The sequence below is a fragment of the Balaenoptera musculus genome, chromosome 15, assembly GCF_009873245.2.
Source record: "Balaenoptera musculus isolate JJ_BM4_2016_0621 chromosome 15, mBalMus1.pri.v3, whole genome shotgun sequence".
Lineage (NCBI taxonomy): Eukaryota > Metazoa > Chordata > Mammalia > Artiodactyla > Balaenopteridae > Balaenoptera > Balaenoptera musculus.
This window is the reverse complement of record NC_045799.1, coordinates 50,027,564-50,038,672: the sequence shown is the minus strand read 5'-3', so window position 1 is coordinate 50,038,672 and position 11,109 is coordinate 50,027,564. Positions and strand designations below refer to the sequence as shown.

The following is an 11,109-nucleotide window of genomic DNA, read 5'->3' as shown; positions in this document are numbered from 1 at the left end:
GCTTGCCTAGTGTCTGGTGACCATCGAGTCACCACCTGGAAACACATCCCCCAAGCCCCACCTGATGCCATGGACCGCAGCCCCTGCAAACCTGGTCAGCCAGAGATGGCGTCCACAGAGACCCTCTGTCCTGGGCTGGGCTGGAGACCCCAGCTACACACTGGGGAGGAAAGAATGGGTTCCATACCAGGCCAGGACTCTAAGTCTGTGATGCCCATCCTGAGTGCTGTCCCCCTAAATGTGGCCCAAATTCGCAGCAGGCTGGGTGGGTCCTGAATCTGACCCTCGGGATCAGCCGGGTGAGAGGGCCTTTGGGCCTCTCCCAGGCAGCTGCTCAGAGGACACGGGCCTTCCCCGAAGCTGACAGCTACACTGGCTATGAACTCCCATTCAAACAGAAAATCCACTTCTGAAAGCCAATATCATCCCAGGAAGAGTGATTGTGAACCAGAAGGGGCCTTTCCAACCCATCAGAGCAGGGCTAGATCATAAATGCCATTTCCCCTTTCTCCCTGAACAGGGCACTCTGTTCATCTGAGATCAGAGGCAACGCTCTCTTTTCTGCATGAGGAAATGAAAAATGAGGAACTTTTCCTGCCAGCCTGGCCCTGGGATGGGCCAATGGAACAGTCTAAATGAGAACAGGACTCCGGACCAGCTTGAGCAGACGCTCTCTTAGACTTGGGGCGAGGCGGGGCGAGGCCGACCTTGGGAGTAACCTTGTCAGCTGGGCTCTCCTCAAAAATCTTTCACCAGCCTGAGGATCAGGGTAGCCCAGGGAACCCTCTCAGCAGCCCTGACCCCCCGGGGGGCCATCCCAGCTGCCTTCTCAGAGTGTCACTGAGGGACCCAGCATTTGGGGAGACAGAGTCCCCACCACTTCTAGGGTCCTTGGCTGTGGGCTCGGCCTGCGATGCCTGCCTGAGAATGCTCCCAGCGGGGAAGCCACCAGCCCAGGCCCCAAAGAGGGGAGGGGGCCCTGGAGGGGCAGGGACAAGGTGCAGGGCACTGGGTCTCCATGCCCTCGGCCAGGCAGGGTGTGGTTGCACCAGGACCATGTGGCTGTCCTTCCTCTCCCTGGAGCGTCACGAGCTCAGATGTAGGAAACCCATGGGAACCTTGCCCAGAACCCGGGGCCATGGGGGCTGTCACACAGGGTGGGTCAGCGGGAAAAGACCGGGACCTGGGGAGTTAATACGCAGGAGCCCCTCCAACTCCAAACAAAGCTGGCAGAGCCTCCAGCCCTCGGGAACCTGGCAAGGCCTGAGCGATCCCAGAACAGCAAAGGCGAGGCCTTGCTCCATCAGCAAGCTGGACGCTGGAGGCTTTCCTTGGTTTGGGGTGTCAATGCGAGGGCTTAGAGGGCCATATGGACCCGGACAGCCCTTCGCTGGATGCAGGGCAGGCTGGGTTGGCTCCTCGCAGGCGGCCGGCTGTGAAGGCCGCGGGCCTCCGTGAGCCTGGATGTCTACATCCCCCCACCCCAGACCCGCCTCACTGGGGAAGCTTGGCACACACTGGTCTCACGAACCCTCATAAATCCGGGCAGCTCTTCCCAAACGCTGCTCTTGGCAGGCCCTGGATGTGGCTCCCCAGTGCCGGGTGAGGGACGCGCCCTGGATTGCAGCCACGCGAGCGGCTGGGCAGGCGAGGGGATGGGTGCGTGGCCCCATACCCAGGCCACCCCATTAAAATTGCATAGGCAGCTGCCTTGCGTATCTGGGCTCTCTTGAGAAGCATAATCTTCCTCTCACCCCCAGATGCATCTGCACAGCTCAGAGGTGGGTGCCCCTAGGCCCGTGTGCTGGGGAGGCCCAGCCGGGAAGTGAGGCTGCCCCTCGCTTGCTGTCGCTCCCACAACCGTTTCTTCCTAGAAACCCTTTCTGCCAACCAGACAGTCCTGCCCGGGGCCTGCAGGGCGGCTTTTATCCAGCTCCCAGCCTGGCTCTGAGCCAGTGCCCGAAAAATGTCGTCAGCCACCCAGAAACCAGCTCTGGGATTCGCCTGGGAGGAAACCACGGCCCAAATCTGGCCCATCTGGACCCATTTTGCCCACTGGGGAGGTTCCCCCGCCCCGCAACACACACCAGGAGGAAGATGCATCCCCGGCTTCCTGGAGGCTTCTGAGATCTATCCTTTTCAAATTCAGATGCAGCACCCAAGAGGGAGGGTGGTCTGGCCAGCCGGCCCCTCCCCCTGGGGAGCCTGGGGTTAACCCTCACAGAGCCCACTCCTGCCTTGGCCAAGCCCCTTCAAAACAGGACCCCCATGGTCTCGGAGACCCACAGCCCCCACGCTTATGGAAAGCAACACACAAAATGCAGCCCACGTAGATAAAAAGCATTTTTTAATTTTATCAAATTGATCTGTACAAAAGTTAGCATTGCTTGGTCAGAAAGTAGCGAAACACAGCAGGTAAGTGACAGCGAAAGTCCAAACTTGACACCGAAAAATAGATTGCATAAAAATGAGTTTGCTGTAGTTCCCTGCCCCCACCCCCAGGAAGAGATATGCAAAACAAAAAAATTTTTTCTAGAAAATGGTAGGAAAAAGTAGAAAAAGTAAAAAGAAGCAACATCTCAGATGTACTTAAATTTACAAAGTTTTAAAGGCACAATTTTCCATGAAGTAGGCGGTTATCATCGCTCAGCACACAGCGGAAGCAGGACGGGGAAATCAGGTATTATTCTTCTAAAACTAAGAATCTAAAAGCGCTTAGTGGAGGTTTTAGTTTCACAGCTTGTAGGTGGCGCCTGGTTCCTAAGAGCCGAGATTAATGCATTTCTGGAGCCACCACGTCCCAGGAAATTCCCGCCTCCACCACTTGGCACGGTTGTGAGCAGGAATGAAATTCAGCGACCCTGCCTTCTAAACCTTCTTAATGCCGGGTGCCAGGGGCACCCCAAGCTGATCAGAGACACCACAAGACAAATCCCTTCTCCTGCCTCGGGGTTCCGGCCACCTCCAGGGGGCCTGGAGCTGGGGCTCTGCCTGATGCCTCCCAAACAGCCAGGCTCCCAAATGCCTGGAGCAAGGGCCCCACCCCATCTGCCTCCACCCCCGGCCTTCACCCTCAGCTCTGCGGCTTCCGTTTTGTCTTAAATTCTGCTCTCTGCACAGATTACTTCATTAATTAAAGATAAAATAATACAGAACATAAATACATTTTAACAGCTTTCAAAACAAATCAAACACATTGAAGCTTCAAAAATAAAAATTTTAAAAATAAAATAAAAAGAGAGAAGTGTTAATCACAGCCAAACCTTGCTCGGAAGAACCCTAACTACAAGGAACACCTCAGGTCTAAAGGGCTGGTCCCGAGAGGTGCTCCCGCGGACACATCCCCGCCAGGCTGTGGGTGACGGGTGATGACCGGCCTCAGGAACATCATCCATTGGTCCTGGGGAGTTCTCAGCGCCGAGGCTGGCCAGGACCTCGGAACACGGGTGGCCTGGGGACCTCACACTTCTTCCCTCCTTTTGTCCTTTGTGCTGTGGCTGCTGCTTTGCAGACACTGAGATGCAAAACCCAGACGCTGGCGTCTGCTCAGAAGAGGGACCCAGTGACTGTCCGTCAGAGTCGCAGTCCCCGCAAAAAGAGAGAGAGAAGGGAAGGAGGGCTTTGTCCATGGACGGGAGTTTGGAAGTCTGGAAGCAGAGGGGACTCGTTTACAAAGCCTGGCTTCCCGCGGACCTCAGCAGGCACTTGACGGAGCCGCGGCTCCTCCCCACGTCACACACCTTCTGGAAGCCCTCGGAGGTCTATCTTTGCCGCGATCAAGGTTGTCCTCGGCCGCAGCCCGTCCACGCGGCTGCACCCTCAGGGTCTGGTCAGGGTGGTGTACACGGGCTGCTCCCAGTTACTGGGGGGGCTGTGGGCAGGCGGCACGGAGAGGCCACTGAGCAGGGGCGAGGCGTAGGGTCGGCGGGGCGAGTGGAAGTAGGGGTACTGGTAGAGGCCAGATGGGTAGCCGGGGTAAGGGCCGTAGTAGTTGGGGGCCTGCAGGTCGGTGTAGTCGCACTGTGAGCTGGTGAAGGAGCTGGCGGCCGCGGCGGAGGCGGCCGTGGTGACACTGGCCTGAGCGCTGTAGGAGCTGTAGTCGGTGTGCCCCGGAGAGCCGTGCGACTGGTCGCCGTAGTGGCCGGGGCTCAGCTGCTCCGTCTTGATGTGCGGCCTCGGGGGCCCTGCCTCAGTGGGCGACGCAGAGGCCGACGGGGCTCCCTTGTGGGCCCACACGGGGGACGCCCCGATGCCACCCGCCCCGGAGTGTGAGTAGGAGGTGCCTCCGTAGGAGCTGGCGGCCGCGGGCTGGCCCGTCTCTGTGGGCAGGGCTGAGTGGCCGTTGAGGGGCAGGTACTGGTCGAACTCGTGGACGTCAAAGGTGTCCATGTTTCCGATGACCTCACTGCTCAGCTCAGAGATGTCCACGTTGCTGAAGTCGATGTTCTGGCGCCCGCTGTCCACCAGGCGGCGGCCTTCCAGCTTCAGCTCCTGCTTGCCCCCGTGGTGCAGGTCAGTCTTGGGGGTGGTGGGGGGGGTGGGCGGCCCATGGGTCTGCCCTGGGGACAGAGCACATTTCAGGGATGAATGCCCCTTCTGTAGGGGGCAGCCAGGCTGGTGACGTGCACACAGGAGGAAAACCAGCCCCGCTAACTGCCGCAGGTAGGAATCAACGGCTTTTTGTTCCTGTACATTTCCCAGAAATTCCAGCAAAGCCAGACCTAGACCTCACTCCTCGGCCGAGGAAATTCCGTTAAGCGCTGTTCTAGGGGAAGACCTGGGGCCAGGGAGGCCCCATGGTGAAGAGCAAGCTGGAGGGGTGGGGAGGAGAGGAAGTGCCCAGCCCCTCGCCCACGGCAACACAGTCCACACAAAACCTGTTTCCCCAGGCCCGTGGCTGTAGCCAGCGTGACTAAGACTGCTCAGCTGGCCGGGATTCCACCCGGGTCAGTCTAATCCTGAAACTGGGCTGCTAACCACCAGGCCGGTGGCATGAGTGAATCCTAGGTCAGAAGCAGCAAAAAGGCCAGCGGAGCAGAAACGCCTTCGGGAAGGACAGAAAACACCCAGGTCACAGGGCGCTGGACCAGGGCAAGCTATCAGGCCCTCAGTCTCAGAGGGGACTAAGCAGGCCCCCGTGGGCATCGGAAACAGCTGCCTTTTGGGGCTATGGGGCCTTTTCCCGGGTACCCGGGGAAGGTTTGGTTCTCTTGAGGGCGCCTGCCCTGGGAGTGAGCCCCTGCTCCCACCCCCAGGAGCCCACCTGTGTGGTCACCGTGGTGGTGTGCGTCACCGAGGCCGGCGTCAGTCTTGTAGACAGCACCGCCCGGGTGGTGGCCCAGCTCGGCGCCTGAGTCTGAGTCGCTCTGGCCAGTCTTCACGCTCTTCCTCCGGCGCGGCTGGTACTTGTAATCTGGGTGGTCCTTCTTGTGCTGGACCCGCAGCCTCTCTGCCTCCTCCACGAAGGGGCGCTTCTCACTCTCACTCAGCAAGCTGCAGGGCAAAGGGCAGGAGCAGGATGACGAGGGGGCCGGCACCACCCCAGGGGTTGGCCCGCGCATCAGGTGAGGCACTGGGGAGGACCAGGGAAGCCCGAGTGCATGCCCGCGACCTGGTGGGCACCAGGCAGGTGCTCCCCTTCTCTGAGGACAGGAGGGATCAAGCCGGGGGTGAGGGCATTAGGTGAGGTCAGAGGAACAAGCCAGAATAAGACCCAAACCTTCCGGCTTCCATCTTCCTCCTCTGACTTCCCCCCTCCCTGAACCTGTCCCCTCCCTTTGGGACTTTCTAAGGCAGGTGGGTGAAGAGGCTAGGACCCAGCTGAGAATACACTGTGGACAAAGGGAGGCTTCCGGGAACCAAGCCGGGACTCTGTGGGCAGCTGGGCTTCCCAGACTTCCAGAAACACTGGCAAAACCCAGTGGTCCTCGCTGAGGCACAGAACACACACCGGCCCCCCATACCCTTCCAGAAGCTCATGTCTGCCTGCAGGACAGGGTCTAGGGATACAGAGGCACGGGGCTGCCATGGGTCCATAGCACCCCGACTGGACAGAGGCCGGAGCACAGAAGACATAAACACAAGCTTTGAGTGCCCACTCATGAGGTGAGGAGCAGGAAAGGAGACCAGCGCCCTGGACCCAGAGCCATTCACTTTAAACCCCAGCAGAGAGCGTTTGGTGGGGATGGGCTGTCCCAAGCAGCAACCCTGTCACTGCTGCCCACTGCTTGACGTCCTACTTTCTGCAAAATGGCCAGCCTCATCACACCAAAGTGCACACCAGTGCTGAACACCCCCTCCATCCCCCTCCTTCCCTGGTGAGGGTGCAGAGGTGGCAGAGCATTGGGAGAAGCTGTGGGGAAGGTGCCGAAGGTGCCGGTGGGGCAAACACACACCGTTCCATCTGCCTTCTGGACTCCCTCCACAGGGTGGTCGGGGAGTCCTTTCCAAGGAGAGGGCACCTCCAGAGAGTTGTGTCCTGCTTCCAGAAAGAGGCCACTTTCCTCTGGGAGGGACAAGCCTCCAGGCTCTGCGGCCACTCACAGCTGGCGTCCCCAACTCGGCCTGCCATTCACTGCCTAGAGAAGGCTGCTTCTGGGCTCAGGGAATGTGCTAGGGGCTGCACACTGCTCCTGCTGCCCTCTGCGTGCCCAGGCCGTCCTGTACCCCGCGTCCCATCCGTCTGGCCAGATCGGGTTTTTCCACTACGACTCGCCCTGGGAACAGCCACTGGGAGCAGGGCCGAGGCCGGGCGCTGCGCCACCGCCCAGCTCCACGCACCCCAGGACCCGCTCCCCGCCCCGGCCTGGGGACAGTGCACTCACCGCCACAGCTTGCCCAGCGTCTTGCTGAGTTCGGCGTTGTGCAGGTGCGGGTACTGATCCGCCAGCTTGCGGCGCGCTGCTTGCGCCCACACCATGAAGGCGTTCATGGGCCGCTTCACGTGCGGCTTGGCCTTGAGCGCACCGCCGCCGCCGCCTCGCACCGGCATGGGCACCAGGCTCCAGTCGTAGCCCTTGAGCACCTGCGACACGGCGTCGCGGATGCAGGCGGGAAAGCGCTCGTCCGCCGCCTCGGCTGCGTCGCCCCGGCCGCCGCCCCCCGCGCCCGCCGCACGGCCCAGACCCTCGGAACCGGCAGGCGACGGCGGCGCGTCCGAGTCCGAGTCCTCCACGTGCGACATGGAGCTAGCAGTGCCAGATGGGCTGCAGGGCGGCTGGGCGCGGATCTCGCTCATGTCCAGCATCGGGGCCGCGCGCGGAGAAGCGCGCACCAGGGAGGTGCACCGAGTCCGATGCCCGGCTGCGCTGCAGCCTCTCTGGGACCCGAAGTTGTCGCGCGGTGGCCCGACCCGCGTCCCGCAGCCTCCCAACCCCAGCCCTCTTGCTGCCGCCGCCGCCGCCGCCGGAGCTCAGTCCCCGCTGGGCTACACCGCAACAAGTTTCTTTAAGCGGCGGCCACAAGGCTCCTCCCCCCGCCCGGCTCCCCATTGGCCGGCGCGCAACCCACTGCCACCGGGGGCGGAGCTTGGCCGCCCCCCGCCCCCTCCCCCCACCTTAAAGAAAGCGCCGCAGTTCCCCCTGCGCCCCCTCCCACCCCGCCTGGCGCCGCACCACGTGGGGCCGGCGCGCCCGGCAGCCGAGGACCGGATCCCGGGCTGTGTAGCACGCCGCGGGCCCCCCTTCCAGGAGGGGCGGGAAGGAAAAACGGGGCAGAGACGGGTAGAGGTGGGCGCTCCGGGGTGCCCTTTGCCTGCTGGGGTTCTCCGCTGCGCTCCCTCTGCTGGCTCATAGCTGCTCCTGTGCGTCCGGGCCCCGGTCCCATTACCCAGCCTCGGCCTCCCGCTGCGCAAGGAGGCGGGTCCTCAAGAGCCTCCCCCACAGCTTGCGTTGAGCCCCGATGTCTTGCCCACAGCCCAGAGGCGCCGGGGTCAACTGCTGCCAGCCTGCGGCCCAGGGCGGGGGGTCGGCTCCCCGCCCGCAGGGCCGGCGCGACGTGCAGGAGCCTCCCGCGCGCCAGTCTGCACGCCGCGCACGTCCAGGTAACGGCGCGCCCAGGGGCCACGGCTCGGAGCTGGGCGATCCCAGGACCCCGATCCCGTCCGGGCGTGGAAAGTGCGGCGGGGGCGCTGCCGCAGGAGCCGCGGCAGCCGAAGGGGGCGGGAGCGCTGGGCGGGGCCTGGGCTGACCCTAGCTGTTGAGTCCCTAGGGCGGCCCGGCGGATGGCGTGGCCGGACGCGGGGGCCCAGGGCCTTCCGGGCGTGACCCGGGGGTTGGGGGCACCGAGGCCGTCCGGCGGGGCGGTCCTGGGTGGTCTGGCGGAGGCGGAGGCCGCTCCGGGCGCCTGGAGTGGAGGAGGTGGGCGCGCCAGCCAAGGAGAGAAGGGGGCGGGGTGTGCCGCCCTGTTGGGGGCGGCGGGGTCGGAGAAGGGACATTTCCCCGGAGGCAAGCGCCGGGCCGCGGCTCCGAGTCCCCGCCCGAGGCCGCCCCCGCGAGTTGGCCGTGGGCCCGGCGGTCCCGGAGGGCGGCTCGGATTCTTTCGCCAAACCCGCCGAGAGGCGACGGCCCGGCCGCCCAGAACTTCGCCAGACTCCCCCACCACCCAAGACAGCCAACTCGGAACACGCGCGTCTCCGACCTTGTGACCCGGGTGACCCTAGTCTAGGGCGCCCAGTTCCCCAACCACGCACCTCCTGCCGAGTCATGGATTCCCGGGCGAGTGGCCACGGCAGCCTAAGGAGTAGAAGGGGCGGGTCTGTTAGCAGAAAACACCAAAGCTGAAGAGTCTCCCCTACGTGCTTTTACCAACCCAGGGGCTGCCACCAAGGCTCTGACCTCGCAGGGAGAGCCTCCTGCCCTCACCCCGCCCCCACACGTGAGACAGGGCTCCAGCCAGTTTGCAACTGAGTGCGCCATCGCCTGGGCTGTGAACTCCTTGGTTAGGCCTTGGAGCCAGTTTCTGCCCGACGTCGAGTGGGCTCTGGGGGATGCCGGGGATGCCCGGGACCCCCGCAGCCTTGCATCTGGAACAGCTGGCACAGGGCCTAAGAGGCAGGGGCCAGCGCCCAGGCTGCCCTGTTCCCCACCACCTTCGGGTGATGGAAGGGCTACCCCCCTGGCCCAGGTCAGGGAACCCAACCTCCAATCTTCCAGGAAAGCACCATGAGGAGCCTTGCTGTAAGGCGTAACAGTGTGCTGGGAGGACGCCCTGATACCAGCGGGAGAGCTGGCCTCCAGAGTGGCCTGTCCCCTTGCCTCCCCTCCTGTCATCTGCCTGCCTTTGCAAGGTCACTTGCCAGGAACATCCTTCCCGCTGGTCTGCGGTGGCTTCCCTTCGGAGGTCCTGCCCTCCTCTCGGAGTCCCACCCTGCAGTCGGAGGACACCAGGGAGGCCCAAGTGAGGGCTTCCCTAGGGGCATCCAGCGGACTTCCTGGCCCATAGGGACCCATGCAAATAAATTCAGGATTAAAGTGGGGGGAAGGAGGCAAGGATGACAGACCTGGCCCAAACTGTCCTGACTCCAACCCTGTCCTGGGGATCAGATCCCACCCCTCCCTGCACTGGGCGTGCCGTTGGGCACCAGGTCTGCGTTTCCATGAAGAGCTCTGCTTTGCCAGGGAAAATGGAGCACAGGTTGCATTGGGTACACTGGGCAGGGCAGCCTCTCCCCGCTCCCCACTGACCCATGGTGGGGCACCACACAGCTATGTCCCCTAGGACACAGTCAGGTAATCGCTGGGACCCTTGGAGGAAAAGAGGCTGAGCTAGGAGAGTCCAGTGCCAGATCCAGGTCACAGTGTGTGACATGTGTGGTCCTAGGCCCCACCTTCAGCTCTACCGGGCTGCAGTGACCACCCCAGGGACTGATGGGGTCCTGGTGGGCAGCTTCTGTCATATATGTGCAGGCCACCATTCCCAGGGGATGGGCAGGCAGATCCCTGCCAGGGCTTGGCTCAGGCTGGCTGCTGACACGGAGGGTGGCACCCAGAAGTGCCCCAAAGCTCCCTCGTGGTCTTGAAGGCTGTAAAATTTGCCATGTGCTATCCGGCCCCACCCATTAGTGCTGACCTCGATTCATATCCTCATCTGCTAGGCAGCCCCTGAGTGGACACCAGGACGTAGCCTTCAGAGGAGGTGGTGGCCACAGTTAGTTCCTGTGTTTACCAGTACTGATGAAGTGCCCACTGTGTGCCGGGGCTTTTCTGGGCAACACAGCACAGAACCACACTACACCATCCTAGCCTAGAAGATGCTGGCGTTTGAGGAGGGGGCCAAAAGTGAACACACCAAGGGGCTGAGACATTCACCATGGGCGGCAGGGGGTGGTGGTGGTGGGGTGGTCCAGGAAGGCGGCTTTGAGGAGGTGACAAGTTGGGGCCTGACACTTCTGACCAATCGAAGAGAGAGGAAAGAGCATGGCGGGGGGCGGGGGGGGGAGCATGTGCAAAGGCTCTGTGGCAGCAAAGAGCACAGGTTATCTGAGAACAGAGTGAGGCTGAGGGGCGGCTCTCAGTCCACCCCCGGCTCCCCTCTTCTCTGAGCTCTTCCTTTCTGTCCCCACCCACCCCAGTCCACATGCCTCTACCTTCATCTGTGGGCTCTGCAGTTTCAGGGAGATGATCTGATTGGCCAAGTTTGGACCAGGTACCTTCCCCGGGACTATCAGCCTGGGACGTGGGAAAGCTGATACAAGCAAGGTTTCTAGACCCACACCCCTGGCAGAGGCTCCAAGGGGACCTGCAAAGAAGGAGGTGTGGGCTGCCAGGCACCCCCCGTGCCTATGAGACCTGGCCAGTGGAGGGCTGGAGAGCTCCAGGGAAACCTCTTCCAGGTGCAGAGACACCCCCCAGCCCATCCACTTGTTGGCTTCTAGGCCGGCTCGGGAAGTCCGTGTGAAGGGGCTGCTGAGGGCCAGATCACCACGGAGAAGGACACCTGCCCATCCTCTGCCCGTCCCCTGCCTGGCTCTTCTCTCAGACAGTCAGGGCGGCCATGTCTGTAGTTGGTACAGTCTTTTAAGAGAAAGGCCTTGGGGGCAGGTCATGTGGGCCCATGAGCCCCAGGCCGATGTGTGCCCTGTGTGTCCGCAGCCCTGGCCTGGGCCTCTTG

At 62.5% G+C, this 11,109-nt stretch overlaps 1 protein-coding gene across 1 annotated transcript; it reads right to left on the bottom strand.

The window, feature by feature from the left end:
* Window positions 1–2,351: 2,351 nt before the first annotated feature.
* Window positions 2,352–7,391, bottom strand: SOX8 (SRY-box transcription factor 8). The gene is made up of 3 exons (XM_036825997.1): window positions 6,825–7,391; window positions 5,264–5,493; window positions 2,352–4,559 (listed from the first exon to the last, which is right to left on the bottom strand). Exons 1-3 carry the CDS (start codon window positions 7,244–7,246, stop codon window positions 3,820–3,822), a joined length of 1,392 nt encoding a protein of 463 aa, XP_036681892.1. The 5' UTR covers window positions 7,247–7,391; the 3' UTR covers window positions 2,352–3,819.
* Window positions 7,392–11,109: the final 3,718 nt, after the last annotated feature.

Coding starts and splice junctions, on each gene's coding strand:
- SOX8 (XM_036825997.1), bottom strand. CDS start 7,246: ATGCTGGACATGAGCGAGATCCGCGCCCAGCCGCCCTGCAGCCCATCT. Junction 5,494..6,824: donor ACGCTGGGCAAGCTGTGGCG/GTGAGTGCACTG, acceptor TTTGCCCTGCAG/CTTGCTGAGTGAGAGTGAGA. Junction 4,560..5,263: donor CCACCACGGTGACCACACAG/GTGGGCTCCTGG, acceptor CTCTGTCCCCAG/GGCAGACCCATGGGCCGCCC.